General features: G+C 40.2%; 1 protein-coding gene across 2 annotated transcripts in view; it reads right to left on the bottom strand.

The window, feature by feature from the left end:
• Positions 1–23,260, bottom strand: part of DDX60 (DExD/H-box helicase 60) — a 222,710-nt gene that overhangs the window by 80,427 nt on the left and 119,023 nt on the right. For both annotated transcript variants that reach the window (XM_056561070.1, XM_056561079.1), the window contains 2 exons: positions 6,432–6,557; positions 3,511–3,632 (listed from right to left, as the gene is read on the bottom strand). In XM_056561070.1, the coding sequence (XP_056417045.1) occupies positions 3,511–3,632; positions 6,432–6,557 (248 nt within the window). The remainder of the gene's footprint in view (positions 1–3,510; positions 3,633–6,431; positions 6,558–23,260) is intronic.

Genomic DNA, 23,260 nt, shown 5'->3' with positions numbered 1-23,260 from the left:
AAGATGCTTTTACCGATTATTCTTATTGTTTTTTCGTGACATATTCTACTTTATTTTAGTGGATCCGCTAATATTGCTTTACTGCCACCTTCCTTGATGCTCCGCGCTGTTGCTTCCCTACCTCCGCCGCTGATCTCCGCTGATGCCACCGATGATCAGCGGTCCCCTCCGCATCTTCTCCCCAGGTACCGGCCGCCATCTTCTCCCCCCGTTCTGCCCGACATACAGGGGTGGTCGGAGTGGGGGGTTTCCATGGTAATCCCCCGCCTTCAATGGCCATTGGTCAGAAGTCATTGCTGACTAATGGCAGGGGATAGGAGGAGGTGGCACCACTGCAACCTCGCTCCTATCCCTTAGGATGATCGGGGCTGTCACTGACATCTGAATTGATCTGCGATTTGCCATGATCGCCGACATGGGGGGGTCTCAGGACCCCCCTGGGTGATATGCCGGGATGCCTGCTGAACGATATCAGTATCCATATGCCCTATGTCGTTAAGGACTCAGGATGCAGGGCGTATGCATACGCCCTGCGTCCCGAAGAGGTTAAGGACACCATTTTTCTGTTTTTGGGACGGGGACATGTGCGCCGGAGCTGAGACACAGCGGAGGCAGCAGGGGAGAGAGGTGAGTGAAAGGCAGCTGGGGACAAGGGAACAATGCGCTTGCGGCCGATGCAGGTGGCCGGAGCGCGGAGCGTGACATGTACTTTGTAATGACATCATTTCGCCACAAAATTTATGGCAAAGCCAGAAAACAATATTTGTGGGGCAACATTGGAAAAAAAAACACCATTTTGTAAATTTTGGGGGCTTCCGATTCTATGCAGTGACACCATATCTTTATTCTGTAGGTCCATACGGTTATTAGGATACCTAATTTTTATAGGTTTGATTTTGTTTTTCTACTTTCCCAAAAAATTATAAATACATGCACCAAAATTAGTATGTGTAAAATTGTCATCTTCTGACTCCTATAACTTTTTTATTTTTCAATATACAGGGATGTATGGGGCCCATTTTTTGCGCTGTGATCTGAAGTTTTTATCAGTATCATTTTTGTTTTGATGGGACTTTTTGATAATTTTTTTTAGGGTATACAAAGTGACCAAAAATACGCAATTTTGGACTATGGAATTTTTTTTTACGTGTACCCCTTTGACCATGAGGTTTAATTAACATTATATTTTTATAGTTCCAACATTTACGCACTCGGCGATACCTCATGTTTATTTTTGCTTATATATATATATTTTTTTTTTTTATGGGAAAAGGGTAGTGATTAAAACTTTTATTACTGATTTATTAAATCACATTTATTGACTTAAAAAAAACCTTTTTTACACTTTTTTTAGTCCCCATAAGGGACCATTACATGCAATCCTTGGATTGCATACACTGTTCAATGCTATGCCATAGCATAACATTGATCAATGTTATCGGTGCTCTGCTGCTCCAGCCTGGATCTCAGGCATGGAGCAGCAAAGTGACGATCGGACAGCGGCAAGCAAGTAAGAAGCCTCCCACTGTCCTCTCAGCTGTTTGGGACACTGCAATTTCACTGCGGTGGTCCCAAACCCACTGAAATAACCAGCAACAGTTTTCTTCTGTTTTAGACGTCGCAATCAACTGATTGGGGCGTCTAAAGAATTAATAAGGGACATCAGCCGAGGGTCCTGGTTGCTGATAGCAACTGGGACCTGCCGGGTATGAAGCGCGTTCAGCCCCTGAGCGCGCTTCACATAACGGGAGGCGGCGGTGACGTAAATATACGTTCTGCGTCGTTAAGGGGTTAAAAATTATTTAACAAAAATAAACATATTTGGTATTGCCGCATGTGTAAATGTCAAAATTATTAAAATATTATGTAAATTAAAACAAACGGTGAATGGCGTATACGTAAAAAATACCAAAGTCTATAATTGTGTATTTGTGGTCACTTTGTATACCCTAAATAATATATAAAAAGTGATTAAAAAGACCCATCAAAACAAAAATGGTACCGATAAAAACTAAAGATCACAGCGCACAAAATTAGCCCTCACATATCCCTGTATAAAGAAAAAAAAAGTTATAGGGGTCAGAAGAGGACAATATTAAACATACAAATTTCCATGCAAAAAGTAGAACAAAATCAAACCTATTATGCTTATCATTTTAATTGTATGGACCTACAGAATAAATTAAAGGTGTCATTTTTACCGAAAAGTGCACTATGAAGAATCAGAAGCCCCCAAAATTTACAAAATGGTTAGTTTTTTTTTCACTTTTGTCCCACAAATATATATATTTTTTGTTTTGCCATAGATTTTGTGGGGAAATGATTGATGTTGTTACAAAGTAAAATTGGTGGTGCAAAAAACAAGCTGTCTTATAGGTCTGTAGCTGGAATATGGAAAGCGTTCTGATCTTTAAAAGGTGAGGAGGAAAAAACAAAAGTTAAAAAATGAAAAAACCCTGTGTCCTTAAGAGGTTAATAACACTATAGACAGTCTACACTATATGTACAAATATGTGGGCTGCAGAAGAGAAACTAAAATTTTTTCTTGTATAATTGTTTACACTGCTTTCACACTATATTATTGTTCTGTTTAGGAACTTCCGTCAGAAGTTTTGTCACTATTTCGGGGAAAACCGGCCGTTACAAAACCCCTGACGGCCGGGACTAAATCAAATTGCAGCCTATGGGGTTTTGTAACTGCCCGTTTGCACCGTTATGCCCGTAATTCAGTACGGACGTGATACAGTGACGGACATCGTGGCGGAAAAATTACTGCAGTCATGTTTCCGCCACGATGTCCCGTCACTGTATCACGTCCATAATGAATTACGGGCATAACGGGTGCAAACGGGCAGTTACAAAACCCCATAGGCTGCAAAGTGATTTAGTCCCGGCCGTCAGGGGTTTTGTAACGGCCGGTTTCCCCCGAAATAGTGACGAAACTTCTGACAGAAGTTCCTAAACGGAACAATAATATGGTGTGAAAGCAGTCTTATTTTGAAGAGGTTTTTTTTTTTTTCAATTTATAACAAATACAACAGATAAAAAAGAAAAAGAAGACATATGGTGTTACTGAAGTACATAGGACTATAACATCCAAGGCACGTGTCGACTTCAAGTATAAATATAATATAGTTGGTTAGCAGTGAACAATATTAAAATTTTTGATAATGTTTTTTTTTAAACAGTAATAAGTACAATGCAATGAAAAATACATCGAAATGTGTCCATAGCTTTTAAATCTGTTCATGGGATAGACATCCCCTTCTTCCTTGTTAACTAACTGAGACGTTAAAAAACAAGAGTACACTGCACTCAATGAACAGATCGGGTGTTGACAGCTTCATCCCTCAGATCCGGTAATAGTAGCCTATCCTAAGAATGAGCCATCACTATTCTTCTCCTAGAAAACACTTTTATGCTATGTAATGTTGACAACATATGGCTTTCAAATATTAATTGACTTTTGATATCCAGTAGTTTATGTTTAAATAATAAATATATACTCACGCAAAAAAAATAGCAGGAAGTTTGTCAATCCTGTGTAGTTTTTCAACAAGCAAAGGAAAATATTCAATACACTCTACCTTAGATGGTGTGTTAGGTTTAAGGCTTTCCAGCACTTCTGAAACCTTTAAAACATAAAATATTTTCAATCATATATAGATACACGCACCTATAGATACAGTACTTACTGTGGTTTTAGAGGATTAGAAAAATATAGCCACTTTCTTCCAAAAGCAGTGTCACACCAGTCCATGGATTTTGTCTATTACTGCAGGTCAGCTCCACAGAAGTGAGGCTGAGCTGCACTACCACACAATACCTTGTCATGCTAATTATACACCCCAAAAATGAATCACTATGTTTACATGTTTAATAGCATGATGTTGGCCATTTTGTGTATGTTCTAAATAGACCACAGTGTATTCTAAAGTTCTCCTATACAAGTGCCAGTCTGGGAGTAGAATACTTGTTGTCTCTTTAGATATTTATGGCTGTTTAGATAGAGAGTCTGTTAAGACAGAGAGATGCACACGTCTGTGTGAAAGAGACCACCATGATATTGGTAATTGATATTGATAATGGTAATGATGCTAATTGCTTATGCAATAGCACCCCCTAGCGTATGGGTAGTTGACATTACACTGACAGGAAAAGCATTATGGGTGATATGCTCAATGCATTCTGGGTATTATAATGATGTTATAGTCATAACGATTTGTACACGCCCAACCTACATTCATTGGGGAATTCCAATTTAGGAGGATGGGTCTAACTAATTAAAAAGTCTGGTAAACCAGATGTTAGGGATGGTACTGAACTGTAGACTGTAGGCTGTAGAGAACACACAAAGACACAGGAAAGACCAGGCGGGAAAGCCATGTGAGAGCCCAGCAAGACGGACTGATCAAAGGGTACCAGACCAATGGCTATCCATGATGATGAGATGGATCGTTCAGTGTTCCTCAAAGCAGAAGCGAGGTTCTTACATAGACTTGGTAAAAGACACAAAAATTGTATTCCATTTAATTAAGACCAATTTGGATAATGTGGATGGAAATATACCATTTAGATTGGTGAATAAATTAATTAAATTAAATAATTAACTATCTCCATATTGAGATTATAGTTTTAGGATATTGTGAGACTTCATTCTACCTGCAGAAGAATCAGGACTCATAATCTATCAAAGCATTAAATAATTGCTTAGACATTGATAGAATTCATACTCGCCAAACTAAGTGTTATAAGTATATTTCCCACACAGGAAACTTGCTTCAAGTTCTTCCTTCTAAAATATAGTCTAGCGAGATCATAAAACTCTGTTATTTGTCCTTATGTCTTACCAAGATCATGTACAGAAAATAGTCCAGAATGGGGTGGAAGTATATCATAGTTCTTCCATGTTTATATCCTTAGATGGATTTGCTCATTCTTGGAATCATGTGATATGTAGTTGGTAAGAAGGGGGCGGGGAGTGTTTTTAGCATTCCATATTGATATGTCTATGATTAGATATTGCCCATCTTGATATGATGAGGTTCCTCTGGATAGAGTGAGATGTAACCTTTTTCATATATGATATTCCTAACCTAGCAGCTTTTGTTTTATTGTAACAAGATACTTACTACTCACATGTATTGTTCTTCTATATGTAGTCAATTAACAAGCATGTAATGTTTACTAATATATCTAATTGATATTCATTTGCATATATCATTGTGTTTGTTACTCATTTATGTTTATAACCTTATAACCAATAAATCTGCATACTTTTATAATACCTGTGCGCCACCTCCCATAGGCTTGCATTGAGGGGGTGGGGCGTGACATCACACAGGGGTGGAGCCGTGACGTCACAATGCTCCAGGCCCCGTGATCGCTAGTAATCAGACCTGGAACGAACATGCTTTGGATAAGGGATAAGATATCTTAGCGCCGGAGTAACCCTTTAAGCGTTAATGTCATCCCATCATAAAAATAACTTGATATCTGAGGAAACAGTCGGACTCAGATGTGAATTGTATTGATTGGCTTTGTCTACAATTCACTAGGTCATAATTTTGATATTTTTAATAATTTTGATAATTTTTAATTTTTCATAATTAATATTTTTATGACCATAATTCATAATTCATAATTGAGTTATTAGCGTACGACAACCTGAACAAGAATAGGGTAATGTAAAAATCACCTTTATGCTCGATTGTTTCCAAATCTCTCAAAGATTTTGCAAGCAGATTCCAGATGTCTGAGCAACATGTTGAAAGTTATTTTTAATGACTACAACCCTTTAATCACTATGTAAAGAGGTTTTAAAAAGTTATTTGGCAGTTACTTGCATTTCAACTGATTTCTAGAGCTCTTTGTGACATCCAATAGATTTACTAATGTATTACCTTTTGGATTCTGTTAAAGGGGTATTACAGTATTAAAAAAAAAAATCTCAGTGATACCCCTAGTCTCTGTCTTCAGCTTGTCTAGTACTTGAGCACATGAGGAAGTTTGGACAAACATCCACAAGATCAGTACAGAGTATTCATGTGATGATTTTTTGTATAGACATAGGCAAATATTTATTTTGTGGTAAGGCTGGGTTCACATATGTCCAGCATCCGGCACAGGTGAACTCAGCATAAATCTCGATGCAACTGATGACGCAACTGATGACAACATGCATCAGTTGCCATCAGTTGTTTGGCATTCGGCGTCCATTGTTTCTGGCAATGGATTGTTCCTGTCCGGTGCTGTCTGGCGTGTCCAACCATCCGGTGTCAAAATTGGGACGCAAGATGATTGTCAACTGTCCCATTCAAATGAATGGCATCAGTTCTAGCATCAGGTTCTCTCCGGTGCACGCCGGAGGGAAACTATGCCGGAGAGCAATATATGTGAACCCAGCCTAATACATCAATATATTATCTTACCTTTGTATTGTGTCCTTTTTGAACCCAGTCAAAAAATTCTTTTTTCAGCGCCTTTTCATATGCAGATACATAATTTTTTGTTAAGATTTTGTCCTTCAAATGTATGTTCTCTTCAGGATCTAATGCCTTTAGGGTAATAAGAAAGTTCAAAAATCTAAAATCTAAAAATATACTGCTTTCATTTTTGCCAGATATAGAGATAATTACAGATGTGGGTGAAACAAGAGTATACAAGTAATATAACAAGCATGTAAGTTCAGTAAGTGAGGGTGGGACTAGTACTTCTCTGTGCTCACTCCTGTCCTATCAGACTTCTATGAGAGAGAAGCGCCAAGATTTCATAGAAAAAAAAACACCACAGTCTCAACATGCTGTGATTTTGAAAATCGAGCCCAAAAACGCAGAAAAACCCCAAAAACAAAAAGGCTTAGTGAGTATGGCGTTTCAGAAATCCCTATTGACTTGCAGCTAACATCTGGTCACTGCGTTTTTTCACCAAAAAAGGCAGTGTGGCATTTGTGGCGTCTTCTTGGTTGTTAAAAAAAAACTAAACAAAAAAACTAATGACAATCCAGACGAAGGGTATGTTCAGACTATGGAATTTCTGTGCTGAATTCCACAGAATCCTGCACATAGATTTTTACACCAGCATGATATCAATGGGATTCTGCTGTGCTGTGCACACAGTGGAATTTTAGTAGCAGCTGTTTTTTCTGCGGAAATTCCGATTACGATATGGAGATGCATTGCTGTCATTTCCAAGCGGTCTTAGCATCGGCATGTTCTGCTGGTGCTCTATAGTCAGGGCAATGTCCACACGTAAATTTTCTATGCGAACATTGCTTGTGTGAACATTGCTTATGCTAGACCCTTAGGCTATCTAATTATAATCACACCTCCAAACCACCATTCTAAAATTTTTCCTAGTCCCTCTCACAGTTTGACATAGTTTTTTTTTCTTCAAATATATATATATATATATATATATATATATATATATATATATACACACACACACACACACACAGGGCTGCCATCAGAAATTTTGGGGTCCCTTGCACAGCTCAAGGTCTGGGCCCCTGGACACCCCTCACAGTACCGCCTACGACGTACAACATGATACCAGTATCAGCATTACAAATTGGGCTGCTACCCCCTGTGCACATTAATCTTCCCCCCTTGATCAAACCCCTGTGCCATTTCACCCCCCCCCCCCCCCCGCCCGTGCTATATCATTTGCCCACCCCCCTGAACCGTTTGCCACTTTATTTCCACCCAATGTATCTCCAGCTCTTGCAAAACTACAACTCCCAGTATGCCCAGACAGCCATCAGCTCTTGAGGCATGCTGGGAATTGTAGTTATGCAACAGCTGGAGGCACCCTGTTAGGAAAATACAGATATAGTAATTTGTGTGACCACTGCCGTGTATATCTATATCTGAGTGTGTGTGTGTGTGTGTGTGTGTGCGTATGTACCATAGGTTACCTTCTCATGATACACATTCTCCTATACAGGAACTTCTTCCTATGCCTCCACAGCACAGCAATCAAGCTCCTCCCACCCATGTGACCAATCACATGGTAATGACGGTCCTCTGCCATCCCATACACAGTCCGATGTTTGGCAGTTAAAGGGTACTCCGGTGGAAAACTTGTGTCAGAACTGGTGCCAGAAAGTGAAACAGATTTGTAAATTACTTCTATTAAAAAATCTTAATCCTTCCTGTCTTATCAGTTGCTGAATACTACAGAGGAAATTCTTTTCTTTTTGGAACACAGTGCTCTCTGCTGACATCATGAGCACAGTGCTCTCTGCTGACATCTATGTCCATTTTAGGAACTGTCCAGAGCAGCATATGTTTGCTATGGGGATTTTCTCCTACTCTGGACAGTTCTTAAAATGGACAGAGATGTCAGCAGAGAGCACTGTGCTTGTGATGTCAGCAGAGAGCTCTGTGTTCCAAAAAGAATATAATTTCCTCTGTAGTATTCAGCAGCTAATAAGTACTGGAAGGATTAAGATTTTTTAATAGAAGTAGTTTACAAATCTGTTTAAAGGGGTTATCCAGGAAGAAAACTTCTTTTTTATAGATATCAACTGGCTCCAGAAAGTTAAACAGATTTGTAAATTACTTCTATTAAAAAATCTTAATCCTTTCAGTACTTATGAGCTGCTGAAGTTGAGTTGTTCTTTTCTGTCTAAGTGCTCTCTGATGAACCACCCAGCTTAGAAGCACATACCAATAGCAAACCTCTTCTACTCTGTGCAGTTCCAGAGACAAGCAGAGATGTCAGCAGAGAGCACTGTTGCCAGACAAAACAACTCAACTTCAGCAGCTGATAATTATTGAAAGAATTAAGATTTTTTAATAGAAGTAATTTACAAATCTGTTTATGGCAATAAGTATTGGGTGGCAGCTGCCAGTGGAAGCAGAAGACTGCTGTTTAAACAGCAGTCTTCTGCTTCTGTGCTGGGGCTACTGCAGGGGGGTGCAGCGGTTGGCCCGGGTCACCTGGGAGTCTGGGCCCCTTACTGGGGTACTGGCTGTACCCCCCTGATGGCGGTCCTGTATATATGTCTAAGAATATTTACAACATTGCAGTAGCAGTTGTTTGTCACTGAATCGTGACAGCAGTCAGAGTTCACTAGTGTTTTTTCGTTCCTAGTGGCGCTACAGTTTGCAGTTTTCTATTCTTCGTTAACTCCTTAACGACATCGGACATAAATGTATGTCATGGTGCGTTGGTACTTAACGTACCATGACGTACATTTACATCATGAACATGACTGCGAGCATTGGACCAATGCTCGCGTCATGCACAGCAGGTCCCGGCTGCTATCAGCTGATGCTGATGTCTGCCATTAACCCCTCCGATGCTGTGATCAATATAGATCATGGCATTTGCGGCACTACGGCACTTAATATGGATGCTTGGATCGCATTCATCGCTGCTGCGGGGATCCGATCATCTGTAATGGCAGACGGAGGTCCCCTCATCTGCCTCTATCCATCTCCATGTGTCTTCTGCTCTGGTCTGAGATCGAGCAGACCAGAGCAGAAGATCACCGATAATACTGATCAGTGCTATGCCCTATGCATATCACTGAACAGTATGAGCAATCAAAGGATTGCTATAAATAGTCCCCTATGGGGACTATTAAAGTGTAAAAATATTATGAAAAAAATTTGAAAAATTCCCTCCCCAATAAAAAGGTAAAACACCTTTTTTCCATTTTACCCCCAGAAAGCGTAAAAAATAATTAATTTAATAAACATATTTGGTATCGCCGCATGTGTAAATGACCAAGTGTCTAAACTATTAAAATATAATGTTAATTATCCCGTATGGTGAACGGCGTAAATGTTTTTAATAAATGTAAAAAATTGCTGCTTCTTTGTCACATTATATTCCAAAAAAATTAATAAAAAATGTATGAAAAGTTTTATAAATGCAAATGTGGTATCATTAAAAAGTAAAGATCACAGTGCCAAAAATTTGCCCCCTTACCACCGTATATACGAAAAAGTGAAAAAGTTATAGCTTGTCAAAATAGAGGGATTTTAAACGCACTCATTTTGTAAAAAAGTTTGAGTTTTTTTTAAGGGTACAATAATAAAAAAGTATATAATCATGGGTATAATTTTAATAGTATTGACCCACAGAATAAAGAAAACAGGTAATTTTTACCATAATTTGTACGGCGGGAAAACGAAACCTTCGAAAATTAGTAAAATTTCGGTTTTCTTTAAAATTTTATAAAGATGTCAGATCGCTGCGGTCCCGCTGCTGGAGACCCCCGGGATTGCCGCTGTGGCACCCCTCTGTCATTACTGCACAGAGCGATTTCGCTCTGCATGTAATGACGGGCAGTACAGGGGCCGGAGCATCGTTACATCACGGCTCCGCCCCTCGTGATGTCATGGTCCGCCCCCCTCAATACAAGTCTATGGGAGGGAGTGTGGCGGTCTTCACGCCCCTGCCATAGACATGTATTAAGGGGGCGGGCCGTGATGTCACGAGGGGCGGAGCCCTGACATCACGCTGCTCCATCCCCTGTATCGCCCGTCATTACGCACAGAGCAAACTTGCTCTGTGCAGCAATGACAGCGCGGTGCCGCAGCGGGATTCGGGGATCCTGGGGCTCCCCAGCAGCGGGACCACGGCGATCTGACATCCTATCCCCTATCCTTTGGATAGGGGATAAGATGTCTAGGGGCGGCGTACCCCTTTAAGGCCAAAATGGGCTTGGTCCTTAACCCCTTAAGGACCAAGGACTTACCGGTACATCCTGAGTCCTCTCCCTTATTATAACGCGGGGCTCGGCGTGGCCCCGTGTCATAGCGGGTCGGGCCCGGCCTCTAACAATGGCCAGGACCCGTGGCTAATAGCGCATGGCACTGATCACGGTGCCGAACGCTATTAACCCTTTAGATGTGGCGTTCAAAGTTGAACGCAGCATCTTAAGTGAAAGTAAACCAATGCCGGTTGGCTCAGGGAGCTGTTCAGGATCTCCGCGGTGAAATCGCGGCATCCTGAACAGCTGTAGGACCGCAGAAAGGTCCCCTTACCTGCCTTCTGTTGTCCGATCCCCGAATGACTGCTCAGTGCCTGAGTCCCAGATATGAGCAGTCAAGCGGCAGAATCATTGATCAATGGTTTCCTAAGAGAAACCATTGATCAATGTAAAAGATCAGTATGTGCAGTGTTATAGCCCCCTATGGGAGCTATAACATTGCAAAAAAAAAAAAGTGAAAAAAAAAGTGAATAAAGATAATTTAACCCCTTCTTTATTAAAAGTTTGAAACACCCCCTTTTGCAAAAAAAAAAAACTGTGTAAATAAAAAGAACTGTGTAAATAAAAATAAAAATAAACATATGTGGTATCACCAAATGTCCGAATTCTAAAAATATATCGTTAATTAAACCGCACGGTCAATGGCGTACTAAAAAATCCCCATAAAGTCCTAAATAGTGTATTTTTGGTAACTTTTTATATCATGAAAAAATGAATAAAAAGCGATCAAAAAGTCCGATCAATACAAAAATGGTACGGCTAAAAACTTCAGATCATGGCAAGAAGATGACAATTTTATACGTATACATTTTCCTGCATGTAGTTAGGATTTTTTCCAGAAGTAAGACAAAATCAAACCTATATACCTATATCAGTAGGGTATCATTTTAATCTTATGGACCTATAGAATAAAGATAAGGTGTACTTTTTACCGAAAAATTTACTGCGTAGAAACGGAAACCCCCAAAAGTTATAAAGTGTTGTTTTTTCTTCAATTTTGTCGCACAATAATTTTTTTTAAGGGGTAAAGGTAAAAAAAAAAAAAAAAAGTGTAATAATTTTTTTTATTAAATAAGTAAATACATATATAGTACTAGTGATTAGTCACTGATTTGTGACATTTTATAGTATTAGTAGTGCTACAATTTGTGGATTTTTTTTCCCTAGAGGTCTCAGTGCCAGTTTAGTTTTAGGGATTAGTTCAGTATAGCAGTGACTGTTAAAAGTAGTTTTTAGTTAAACTGGTTTTCCCAAGTGAAAACTAGTTTTGACTAAATGCCTTTGTGAAAACTAGAAGTGACTACTAGAATCGGCTGCTTTTTCGTAGTTAAAGGCCCCCTCCCTTTGGCTTGCATTGATGGGGCGGAGCGTGACATCACACGGGGGAGGAGCCATGATGTCACAACGCTCTGTCCCTGTGATCTCCAGTAATCAGACCCGGAGCGAACACGCTCCGGGGACTCATTCTAACGGGGATAAGATGTCTTAGCGCCGGAGTACCCATTTAAAACCAGGTTTTACTAAACTCCTTTGTTGAAAAAACAGTTTTTACTAAACGCCTTTGCTCAAGCTAGAATTTACGGAACACCTTTGTACAAACTAGAATATTTACTGAATGCCTTCGTACAGTGAAAACTAGTTTTTAATGGGGAAACTCACATTTTTACAAGCCTAATTTACCCCTTTACTCAACACCCTGTTTTGACCTTAATGACCAAGACAAATTTTCTAAATCTGACATGCGTCCACTTATTTGGTAATAACTTTTACTTATGAAAGTAGTAGTAGTAGTACTAGTAGTTTCACATACAGGTGTGCTATTTAACAAGGGAAGTGACGTAAACCAACCCACAATCCCAGGTGAACTACAAAGTTAAAATAAACAATTAAAATCACACCTAAATGCAAAGTATGAACAAACAGCAAAGATGCTACTACTAATATATACTCATTTATGACATTTTTCATTTCTGTCATTAAGCCCTACTGCGTTAGTGGCTCCCAATCTTGAAATCCAACGGGATTCTTTTTTGAGCAGTAGTAGGTGTCTATTGCCTTGTCCTACCGGATCTACTTTCTCTATCCCTGCAAATTTCAAAGACTTCAGATCGCTTGAATGGAATTCTCTCACGTGAGTAATGAGCCTAGTAGATCCTATCCCTGTTCCAATGGACCGGAGATGTTCTCTGATCCTATGGAACAGGGGGCGGATCGTTTTGCCAATATAAAAAAATCCACATTCACAATAAATCGCATATATGACAAATTTCGTCCTGCAAGTAATTAACTGCTGTATATGTATATGATAGCCTCCTAGAGTTAAGGACTTAGCGCCTGAATTGTGACCGCAAAAGGAGCAAGAACCGCAGGGATAATTGCAGCAAAGGCTAGTGTTCAGACAGCCAATGTGTTTTTTTGTTTTTATATTGAAAGGTTTTATTTTGTTGCTTCAAATATTGATGAATGGTTTTGCTCCTCTTGTAGGTGACAATCGGCTTTTCAATCGTGGCTGCTGCCAAATCCTCATCTTACAATACTGTGGTAGATGTATACAATGACATTGGCTATCCCTCAACACTGATGTTAAAATTGAGACATTCGCCAGTATATCCTTAGATGAAGGACATACCAGAGCCCGCACACCAACTACCACAGTAGTGCACCTAAATTTCTGTATTGTATTATTCTAATTGTTACACATCCAAACCATTTATCTGGTGCAGGAGTCTATTGTGGCACTTGTAGTCCACTGCAGGCATCCTCCATTGTATGCATTTCTATGCTGGGGATCGCCCCTAGCAATGAACTACAAGGGCAGGATCTGCTCCCCCAGTATAAATGCACAACTGCATTTGGGGTTGAGCACCTCCAGCCATTTGAGACCACGTTTTTTGTTGTTGTTTAAAATTTATACTTGGAGGTGTGTAAACTCCATATGTAATGCGCCTTGAACATTTTCCAGGCAGCATTAAGGTTGCACATGTGAGGCCATGCACCTATATCAGCCAACTTAGGTGGGGCTTGTAGCCTGTCTCTCCCTCCTCCCATTGTATGTGTGCTCAGTCACGCTGGAACTGGGAGCAGGCTGCATGTCGGCCTAATGCTGCTGTAATTGCCCATTGGCCCCTGGTTTTTGCTTATCAGGCACAAGTAGGTTAGCGTTAGGTCCCGTGCCATTTGAAAAACCTTGGCGTTGGTGTGCGGGCTCTGGTATGTCCTTCATATAAGGATATACTGGCGAATGTCTCAATTTTAACATCAGTGTTGAGGGATAGCCAATGTCATTGTATACATCTAACACAGTAGTGCACCCATATTCCTGTATTGTATTATTCTAATTGTTACACATCCACACCGTTTATCTGGTGTAGGATTCTATTGTGGCGCTTGTAGTCCACTGCAGGCATCCTCCATTGTATGCATTTTTATGCTGGGGATCACCCCTAGCAACAGACTACAAGGGCAGGATCTGCTCCCCCAGTATAAATGCACAACTGCATTTGGGGTTGAGCACCTCCAGCCATTTGAGACCACGTTTTTTGTTGTTGTTCAAATCCTCATCTTGCTGCAACATAAACCAATTCTTTTCAATTGCTTTCTTGATACAATTATTCATTGGCGTATTATTGAAAGAGAAAGATATACGGTTTGATTTTTCTTTACATTTATTTCTCAGTAGACTCTCTCTTTTAACCTTACTGGCTTTTTCTTTAGCTTCTTTGATAACTCGTACAGGGTATCCCCGATCAACGAATCTTTGTTCCAGGTCTGCAACTTGCTGCTCATATAACTCATTACAATTATTTATTCTCTTCAACCTGATTATTTGACTATAGGGAATATTATTTTTGGTATGGACAGGATGAGAGGAGTTATAGTGCAGCAGTGCATTCCTGGAAGTTGGCTTCCTAAAACCTGACGTGACTAGGTTACCATTTTTTATGTAAATTTTTACATATAAGAATTCAAGGGAATTTTGTCCAAAATTGGATGTAAATGACATATTAACGTCATTGGAATCATTAAAATACTTTACAAAATCATTAAACTGGTCACAGGTATCGTTCCAGAAGACGAATATGTCATCCACATAAAGCCATATTGTGCTAATTAACTTAATGTACGGATTATGGGATGAAAAAATGTATTTAAAATATTTGCAAACGCACATGAAATCGGTATACCCATTGCGGTACCATTCTTCTGCCTGTACCAGCTTTTTTCGAATTTAAAGACTTTATTTGAAAGAATAAAATGGACCACTTCCAGGATAAAATTAATTAACCCTTCTGAGTGATTAGTGTTGGACAAGAACTGTTTTATAGCCTCTATACCCGCATCCAATGGGATGTGGGTATAGAGGCTTTCCACGTCAATGGAAGCAAGGGTGAAATTGCTCTGCCATCCATACCCTTCTAAAGCCACAATTAAGTCCCCCGTGTCTTGGAGGTAGGTGGGAATATGTTGCAGCAAGGGGTTAATTAGCCAATCTACATAACTAGAGAGGAAAGCTGTGGGGCATCCTATTCCTGCTATAATGGGGCAACCGGGAGGAGGGATTCGGCCCTTATGAATTTTCGGAAGCCTATACCAGTATGCATTCTTCAAACAAAACAAAGAAAAAGAGGGTGCATGCGCTCATGAACCAAGACTCAGTATAAAGTGGGGAAGTAAATAAACCTGAATCAACTCACTACTCCGTGGGGGGACCAAAAGATGGTATAAGGGTACCCCCTCCACTTCCGCTTGATGCAGGCTCCCAAATAGCATTCACGAAATCCAATGGTGCAAAAATCATGGCAACGCGTTTCTGGGGTATAGCCTGATGAAGGGGGGTGCCGCTACATCTCCCAGAAACGCGTTGCCATGATTTTAGCACCATATTAGAATAAATCACTATTTGTTACGCACGCCTCCAGTGGTCCTATATGAAGCATTTTCATCATCTGGATTTCGTGAATGCCATTTGGGAGCCTGCATCAAGCGGACGTGGAGGGGGGTATTATTATACCATCTTTTGGTTCCCCCACGGAGTAGTGAGTTGATTCAGGTTTATTTACTTCCCCACTTTATACTGAGTCTTGGTTCCTGAGTGCAAGCACCCTCTTTTTCTTTGTTTTGTTTTATGTATCGAGCCAGGGTGGACACTACCTTCCGGGGAATTGGAGCTGCGCCCTCCCTATCGTCAGGGATCTTGAATAAGAGGAACCAGGCGTTCAATGTGTATACCTACTTGGCCCTAGGTGTTGTGGAGAGTCAACCAATTTTTATTGGTGTCCCTCCACCACGCCAGGTGAGTCCATTGGAGTTATATTTTTGTCTATATCTACATTCATTTTTGGATGAGCACTGCTGTTTTTTTTGTCATCTCTTTTCTCAGTATGCATTCTTGGGAGTTTTTCGGCAGTTTTTTCCTCTAAGATCCCTCTCTCCACATACCTGAGCAGAAAGGATCTAAGATTATAATGATCTTGCCTGTGGGATTATTAACAAGTTTTTCATAGGTAAGCTCATCATTCAACTGTTTATTTTCTTCCTGTAAGTAATCCTCTTTTTTCCATAAAACTATGGCCCCACCTTTATCCGCCTTAGAGATGAGCACATCATCTCTCCTTGCTAACTGGTCTAGGGCTTTCTTTTTTTCACAGGAGATGTTAGGTACCGGCTGTGGATACAGTAAAGACCTAACATCTCTATAGACCGCTTTCTGAAAGAGGTCTATTACTCCTCCCGGTGTTTGCTGGGGATTAAAATTCGAGGGATTGCCTCCCCAAAAAACTTTTTCCTCATCTCGCTCAACTGATGTCTCTATAGGGTTACTTCCTAAATCCATTAAGATAGATAGATTCCTAATATCTGTTTCATCAAAATCTAAAACTGGACTCAGCTCCAAAGGCCCAATAGTACACTGTTGTTCACCCTCTTTTTTCACTAGTGTTTCAGAATTTTTATTATTTTTTGATGCTGCAAAAAAAATTTTTAGATTCAATTTCCTTATTCCTCTATTAAAGTCCTCCTCAAACAGGTGGAATTTAAAGGGTTCAGATAGCCCAAAGTTCAGTCCTTTGTTAAGGGCAGCAAGACATGGTTCACTTAGTTCAATATCTGTCAAATTTACCACCAAATGGTCCGAAATTATCGGCGCCATGTCACGTTCTTCCTCTTCTTTCTTTGTGGCAGATCTCCTCCGCCTACCACCCCGTCTGGTTTTCCTCCTAAAGGGATCTCTGGAATTGCATTTGAGGAAGAAGGGTGTGGATCAGACCTCTGCGTCTCATCAGAATTACTTGAATCTGATTCGGTGGTGAGGTAATCAGACTTTTTCTGGGGTCTTTGAAATTTGCAGGGATAGAGAAAGTAGATCCGGTAGGACAAGGCGATAGACACCTACTACTGCTCAAAAAAGAATCCCGTTGGATTTCAAGATTGGGAGCCACTAACGCATTAGGGCTTAATGACAGAAATGAAAAATGTCATAAATGAGTATATATTAGTAGTAGCATCTTTGCTGTTTGTTCATACTTTGCATTTAGGTGTGATTTTAATTGTTTATTTTAACTTTGTAGTTCACCTGGGATTGTGGGTTGGTTTATGTCACTTCCCTTGTTAAATAGCACACCTGTATGTGAAACTACTAGGGGCCTGACGAAGCGCAGACAGCACGATAACAGACCGTCGCCCATTCATTCCCCCCTATATGTCCGCTCCCCTGCATCTGAATTTTCAATAAAGCTCCTGTGATTAACGTCTTACCGGGTGAGTGCTCCAATTCCTCTTCTGTTATGGATTTTAAATGTTATGGACTGCCTTTTTTGTGAGCAGCTGGCTTTTGCTGGCTTTTACGGGACTGCTGTAATTCGTTGCATTCGGTGCAAACCTCCTATGGATGCAGTGCCAAGGTACCTCTTTTTGAAGGTGTTGTTACAAATAAAGATGTATTCCCTGAATTCTGACATATTTAGAAATATCCCATATGTGGCCTTTATGCGCTACGTGTCTCTCACACAGGCATCAGACATGAAGGCGAGCTGTGTGGATTTTGGGGAGTCCTTTTAGTTTAGGATATTTTGTTGGCATCATATAAAGTCGCAGAGGCCTTGGGGTTCAAAAATACTTTTGGGAGACAATTTGACGTTTTCATTGGTACCATTATGGGGTACATGTGACACTCTGAGCGTTTTTAATTTTTTTCTGCGGTTGTTTTTATAAAAAAAACATTTAGGTCGTACGTCATGCGGTATAATTGATGTGTTTATGTTACTCTGCAGGTTGATACGGTTATGGCGATACCAAATTTCTATATTTTTTATTTTATTTTAGTTCATTTATAGCATAAAAGCTATTTTTGTAATAAAAATCACGTTTGTAAGTCGCCGTATTCTGTGAGCCATAACTTTTTTTCACTGACGCAATTGTGTGAGCACTCTTTTATTGCGGGACATGTTGACATTTTTGGGTGGAGTATTTTTGGGTGTGTTTTGGGGTGTATTTTATATATATATATATATATATATATATATATATATATATATATATATCATTTATTTTATAATTTTTTCACGTTTTTTTTATTTAGTTTATTACATTTTTCAATTAGTTTTTTTTAACATTTAAATTTTTTTTAACTTTTTTATTTACTTTTCACTTTTTTCACATTCACCTTTTTTTTATATTTTTTTAAATTTTTTTTTACTATTATACATATTCAATGGAGTACACATCTGTACTCCATTGAATTATGCCTATGTCTGTAGTAGAGATAGGATAGATCAGTCTCAACCTTAGGTAAAGACTGATCTGTTGCCATGACAACGGAGGCCACTGTCAGTCCTTAGTGCTGTGGGTGGCCTCCCCAGACGGGGCCCCCCTCACCACCGATCGCTTCACCACCGATTGTTCACCACCGATCACTTCAACGAAGGAGAGGGGAAGGAGGAGACCCCTGTCAGATCCCTGTTTTTGGTCCGTCTGCACTGACGAACCAATAGGAGCGATCGCCGTCCGGGGGCCGCTGCGATTGGTCCCTGGCTGGCTTCAGGGAGGCCCGACTGTACAGCACAGCCGAGCTTAATAAACTGTCACAGTGTGTGGCGGCATTGTGACAGTTTATTTCCATCAGGTACATGTACCTGGTTAAACAGGTTAAATAAATTTTGTAAAACATTTGTGAAGTTCATTTTCTAAAATGGGGTCTTTTTGGGGTGTTTCTTATCTTTGGCACCTCATCTTCTTTGCAAACCCAATATGGTGCCTGAAAACAAGCTTATAAAACTAATATGCAAAAGGTGCCCCTTTATTTCTGATGCATGTTTGTCAAGCAGCCTACCAGGGCTACACTAAAAATATTGCTAAAAACTGCAGAATTGGGGTAACATAACAATGACTTTGATCTAATAATAACTGCTACGTTACCAGCAGAATCATGAAAACCTGATAATTTTCTGCTAAGTTTCTAATCCTTGTAACATCTTAAAAAAGTAAAAAAAACATTTACCAAATGATGACAACATTAAATAGATATGTTTTAAATGTGATTTAGAACCTAGTTTATGTGGCATGATTATGTATCTAATATGCTGGAACTCCACAGAGGTTTTTTTTTTAGCAAAAACGCTGTCAAAAACACCAATTTTCCCGCACAGCATTTTTTCAGTGAAAAAATGCCGCATCCAGATGTTAGCTGCAAGTCAATGTTAAACTGCAAAATGCCAGATTCACTTGGCGTTTTTCAGTTTGGCTTTTTTTTTTTTTTTTTTTTTTTTATCCTTTTGGCGTTTTTCAGCAATTTCGGGCTCAGAGGCTGTATTTTCATACATTATACCGGAGGATCACAGCGGGTGTCAGGAGTGATACCCGCAGTGATCTTTCCTTAACTACAAGTACTACTACTCCCAACATGGAGCACACTCTGCCTCATGCTGGGAGCGGTAGTACCTGCATTAATAGACAGATCACAGCAGGTGTCAGAAATTACACTCACTGCGATCTGTCTATTAATGCAGGTACTACAGCTCCCAGCATGGAGCAGAGTGTGCTCCATGTTGGGAGTGGTAGTACCTACTTAAGGACACATCACAGTGGGGGTCACTACTGACACCCGATGTGACCGTCCGGTCTATAGCAGATTTTCCTCCGAGCTGTGATTGGCTGCAACCATCCGGCCAATAACAGCTCTGGGTGTTAAAATATGAATGGCCAGTGATGTGAATAGTGCAGAGATGTGTGCGCTGTATAGAGCCACATCTCTGCTATATTATGGACGATCACATCGGGTGTCAGACTGACACCCGGGGCGATATGTCTATAGTACAGGTACTACTACTCCCATCATGGAACAGTCTTGTTCCATGCTGGGAGTAGTAGTACTACATAAAAAATGTGGGGAAAAAAAAGTTAAACACACACACACTTTATAAAAAAATTTATAAACATTTTGTTATAAAAAATAAACATTTAGTTAAATACATTTTTGCATCCCTACTGCATCCTTTTTTTTTTTTTGTACCCAACTATTTTGAAAAAAAACCCGCAAAGGGGGCCAAAAACGGCAAATTCCACACAAAGGTAAAAACGCCAAAATGCAGGGAAAAACTGGCAGTTTTTCTGGTGTTTTTTCTGGCGTTTTTATGCCACAAAAATCGCAGGGCAAAAATCTCAGTGGAGTTCTAGCCATAAGCAGAGAATTTAGAAAAATGCTAATTATCTTTTTAATTTTTTTTAACAAAAAATTGCATAATTTTACCACTAACATAAAGTTATTAACTAACATAAAGTTTAAAAAAAAAAAACTATATTAGAATCACTTCAACAAGTAAAAGCATTCCAAAGTTATTACCGCATAAAGAGATATGTCAGATTTGAAAAATTGGGCTCAGTCATTGGGCTAGGTCAAAGCAGGTCTGGCCCTTAAAGGGGTATTCCCATGCCGCAGAGTTCTGAACACTTTCTTCAGAATGCTTGGAGCAGGCGGCCGTAATCGCGACATCATGCCAACGCCCCCTGCAACGTCACAAGGGGCGTGTCCATGATGTCACAACCACTGCCGCCGAAACCTGGCGCCTGTTTAAAATGTTGCATGCTGCGGGACGCCCACGATCAGACATTTTATTCCCTATCATTTGAATAAGAGAAAAGATGTCTAGCAGCGGAGAACCCCTTTAAGGGGTCAATATACAGATGTAGCCAGTGTTATCTTGATCCCTGCTGCAAGATATTTTTACTGCTCTTTTGCAATTGAGATAAATTATCAACACACGATGCACAAACCTAATTTTAACATTATCATTCCCTCAGTGCTGCAGCTGTCAGATCTTCTAGCATTCTGTGCTCCCATTTTGCCAGCTTTCAGTGATGACCTGCTCCCCACTCTGCCCTGTGATTGGCTTAAAGGGGTACTCCGGTGGAAAACTTTTTTTTTATCAACTGGTGCCAGAAAGTTAAAGAGATTTGTAAATTACTTCTATTAACCCCTTAAGGACCCATGACGTACGTCATGAGTCCGCTCCTGTTCTATAACGCGGGGCCATAGCGGGTCATAGCGGGTCGGGCCCCCGCCTCTAACAACAGGCGGGACCCGTGGCTAATAGCGCGCGGCTCTGATTGCGATGCCGCGCGCTATTAACCCTTTAGACGCTGCATCTAAAGTGAAAGTAAAACAATGCCGGTTAACTCAAGGAGCTGTTCGGGATTGCTGCAGCGAAATCGCGGCATCCTGAACAGCTAACATGACAGCCGGAGGGTCCTCCATGCTGTCCGATCGCCGAATGACTGCTCAGTGCCTGAGATCCAGGCATGAGCAGTCAACGGCAGAATCATCGATCAGTGGTTTCCTATGAGAAACCACTGATCAATGTAAAAGATCAGTATGTGCAGTGTTATAGCTCCCTATGGGAGCTATAACACTGCAAAAAAAAAAGTGAAAAAAAAGTGAATAAAGATCATTTAACACCTTCCCTAATAAAAGTTTGAATCACCCCCCTTTTCCCATTTAAAAAAAAACAGTGTAAATGAAAATAAAATTACTAAAAATATATTGTTAATTAAACCGGACGGCCAATGGCGTACGCGCAAAAAAATTGTAAAGTCCAAAATAGTGCATTTTTGGTCACTTTTTATATAAAAAAAATGAATCAATCAACGATCAATAAGTCCTATCGATGGAAAAATGGTACCGCTAAAAACTTCAGATCATGACGCCAAAAATGAGCCCTCATACCGCCCCATACATGGAAAAATAAAGAAGTTATAGGGGTCAGAAGATGACAATTTTAAACGTATTAATTTTCTTGCATGTAGTTATGATTTTTTTCCAGAAGTACGACAAAATCAAACCTATATAAGTAGGGTATCATTTTAATCGTATGGACCTACAGAATAAAGAGAAGGTGTCACTTTTACCAAAAATGTACTGCGTAGAAACAGAAGCCCCAAAAGTTGCAAAATTGTGGTTTTTTTCTATTTTGTCTCCCAATGATTTTTTTTCTGTTTCACCGTGCATTTTTGAGTAAAATGACTGATTTAATTACAAAGTAGAAATGGTGGTGCAAAAAATAAGCCATCATATGGATTTTTAGGTGCAAAATTGAAAGAGTTATGATTTTTTAAAGGTAAGGAGGAAAAAACGAAAAGGCAAAAAAGGAAAAACCGCGGGTCCTTAAAGGGGTACTCCGGTGAAAACCTTTTTCTTTTAAATCAACTGGTGGCAGAAAGTTAAAGATATTTGTAAATTACTTCTATTAAAAAATCTTAATCCTTCCAGTACTTATTAGCTGCTGAATGCTACAGAGGAAATTCCTTTCTTTTTGGAACACTAATGACATCACGAACACAGTGCTCTCTGCTGAAATCTCTGTCCATTTTAGCAACCATGCATAGCAGATGTATGCTAAGGGCAGCATGGTGGCTCAGTGGTTAGCACAGCTGCCTTGCAGTGCTGGGGACATGGGTTCAAATCCCACTAAGGAGAACAATAAATAAAGTGTTATTATTATTATAATAATGTCAGCAGAGAGAACTGTGGTCGTGATGTCATCAGAGAGCATTCCAAAAAGAAAATAATTTCCTCTGTAGTATTCAGCAGCTAATAAGTACAGGAAGGATTAAGATTTTTTAATAGAAGTAATTTACAAATATGTTTAACTTTCTGCCACCAGTTGATTTAAAAGAAAAAAGGTTTCACCGGAGTACCCCTTTAACCCCTTAAGGACGCAGGACGTAAATGTACGTCCTGGTGCGGTGGTACTTAACGCACCAGGACGTACATTTACGTCCTGTGCATAACCGCGGGCATCGGAGCAATGCCTGTGTCATGCGCGGCTGATCCCGGCTGCTGATCGCAGCCAGGGACCCGCCGGCAATGGCCGATGCCCGCGATCTCACGGGCGTCCGCCATTAACCCCTCAGGTGCCGGGATCAATACAGATCTCGGCATCTGCGGCAGTACGCAATTTCAATCATTCAGAACGCCGCTGCGGGGATCCGATCATTCAGAACGCCGCACAGAGGTCCCCTCACCTTCCTCCTTCCGGCTCC

This window comes from Hyla sarda, chromosome 1, assembly GCF_029499605.1.
Source record: "Hyla sarda isolate aHylSar1 chromosome 1, aHylSar1.hap1, whole genome shotgun sequence".
Lineage (NCBI taxonomy): Eukaryota > Metazoa > Chordata > Amphibia > Anura > Hylidae > Hyla > Hyla sarda.
Note: the sequence above shows the minus strand (reverse complement) of the source record. Positions and strands in the feature narration are given on the sequence as shown.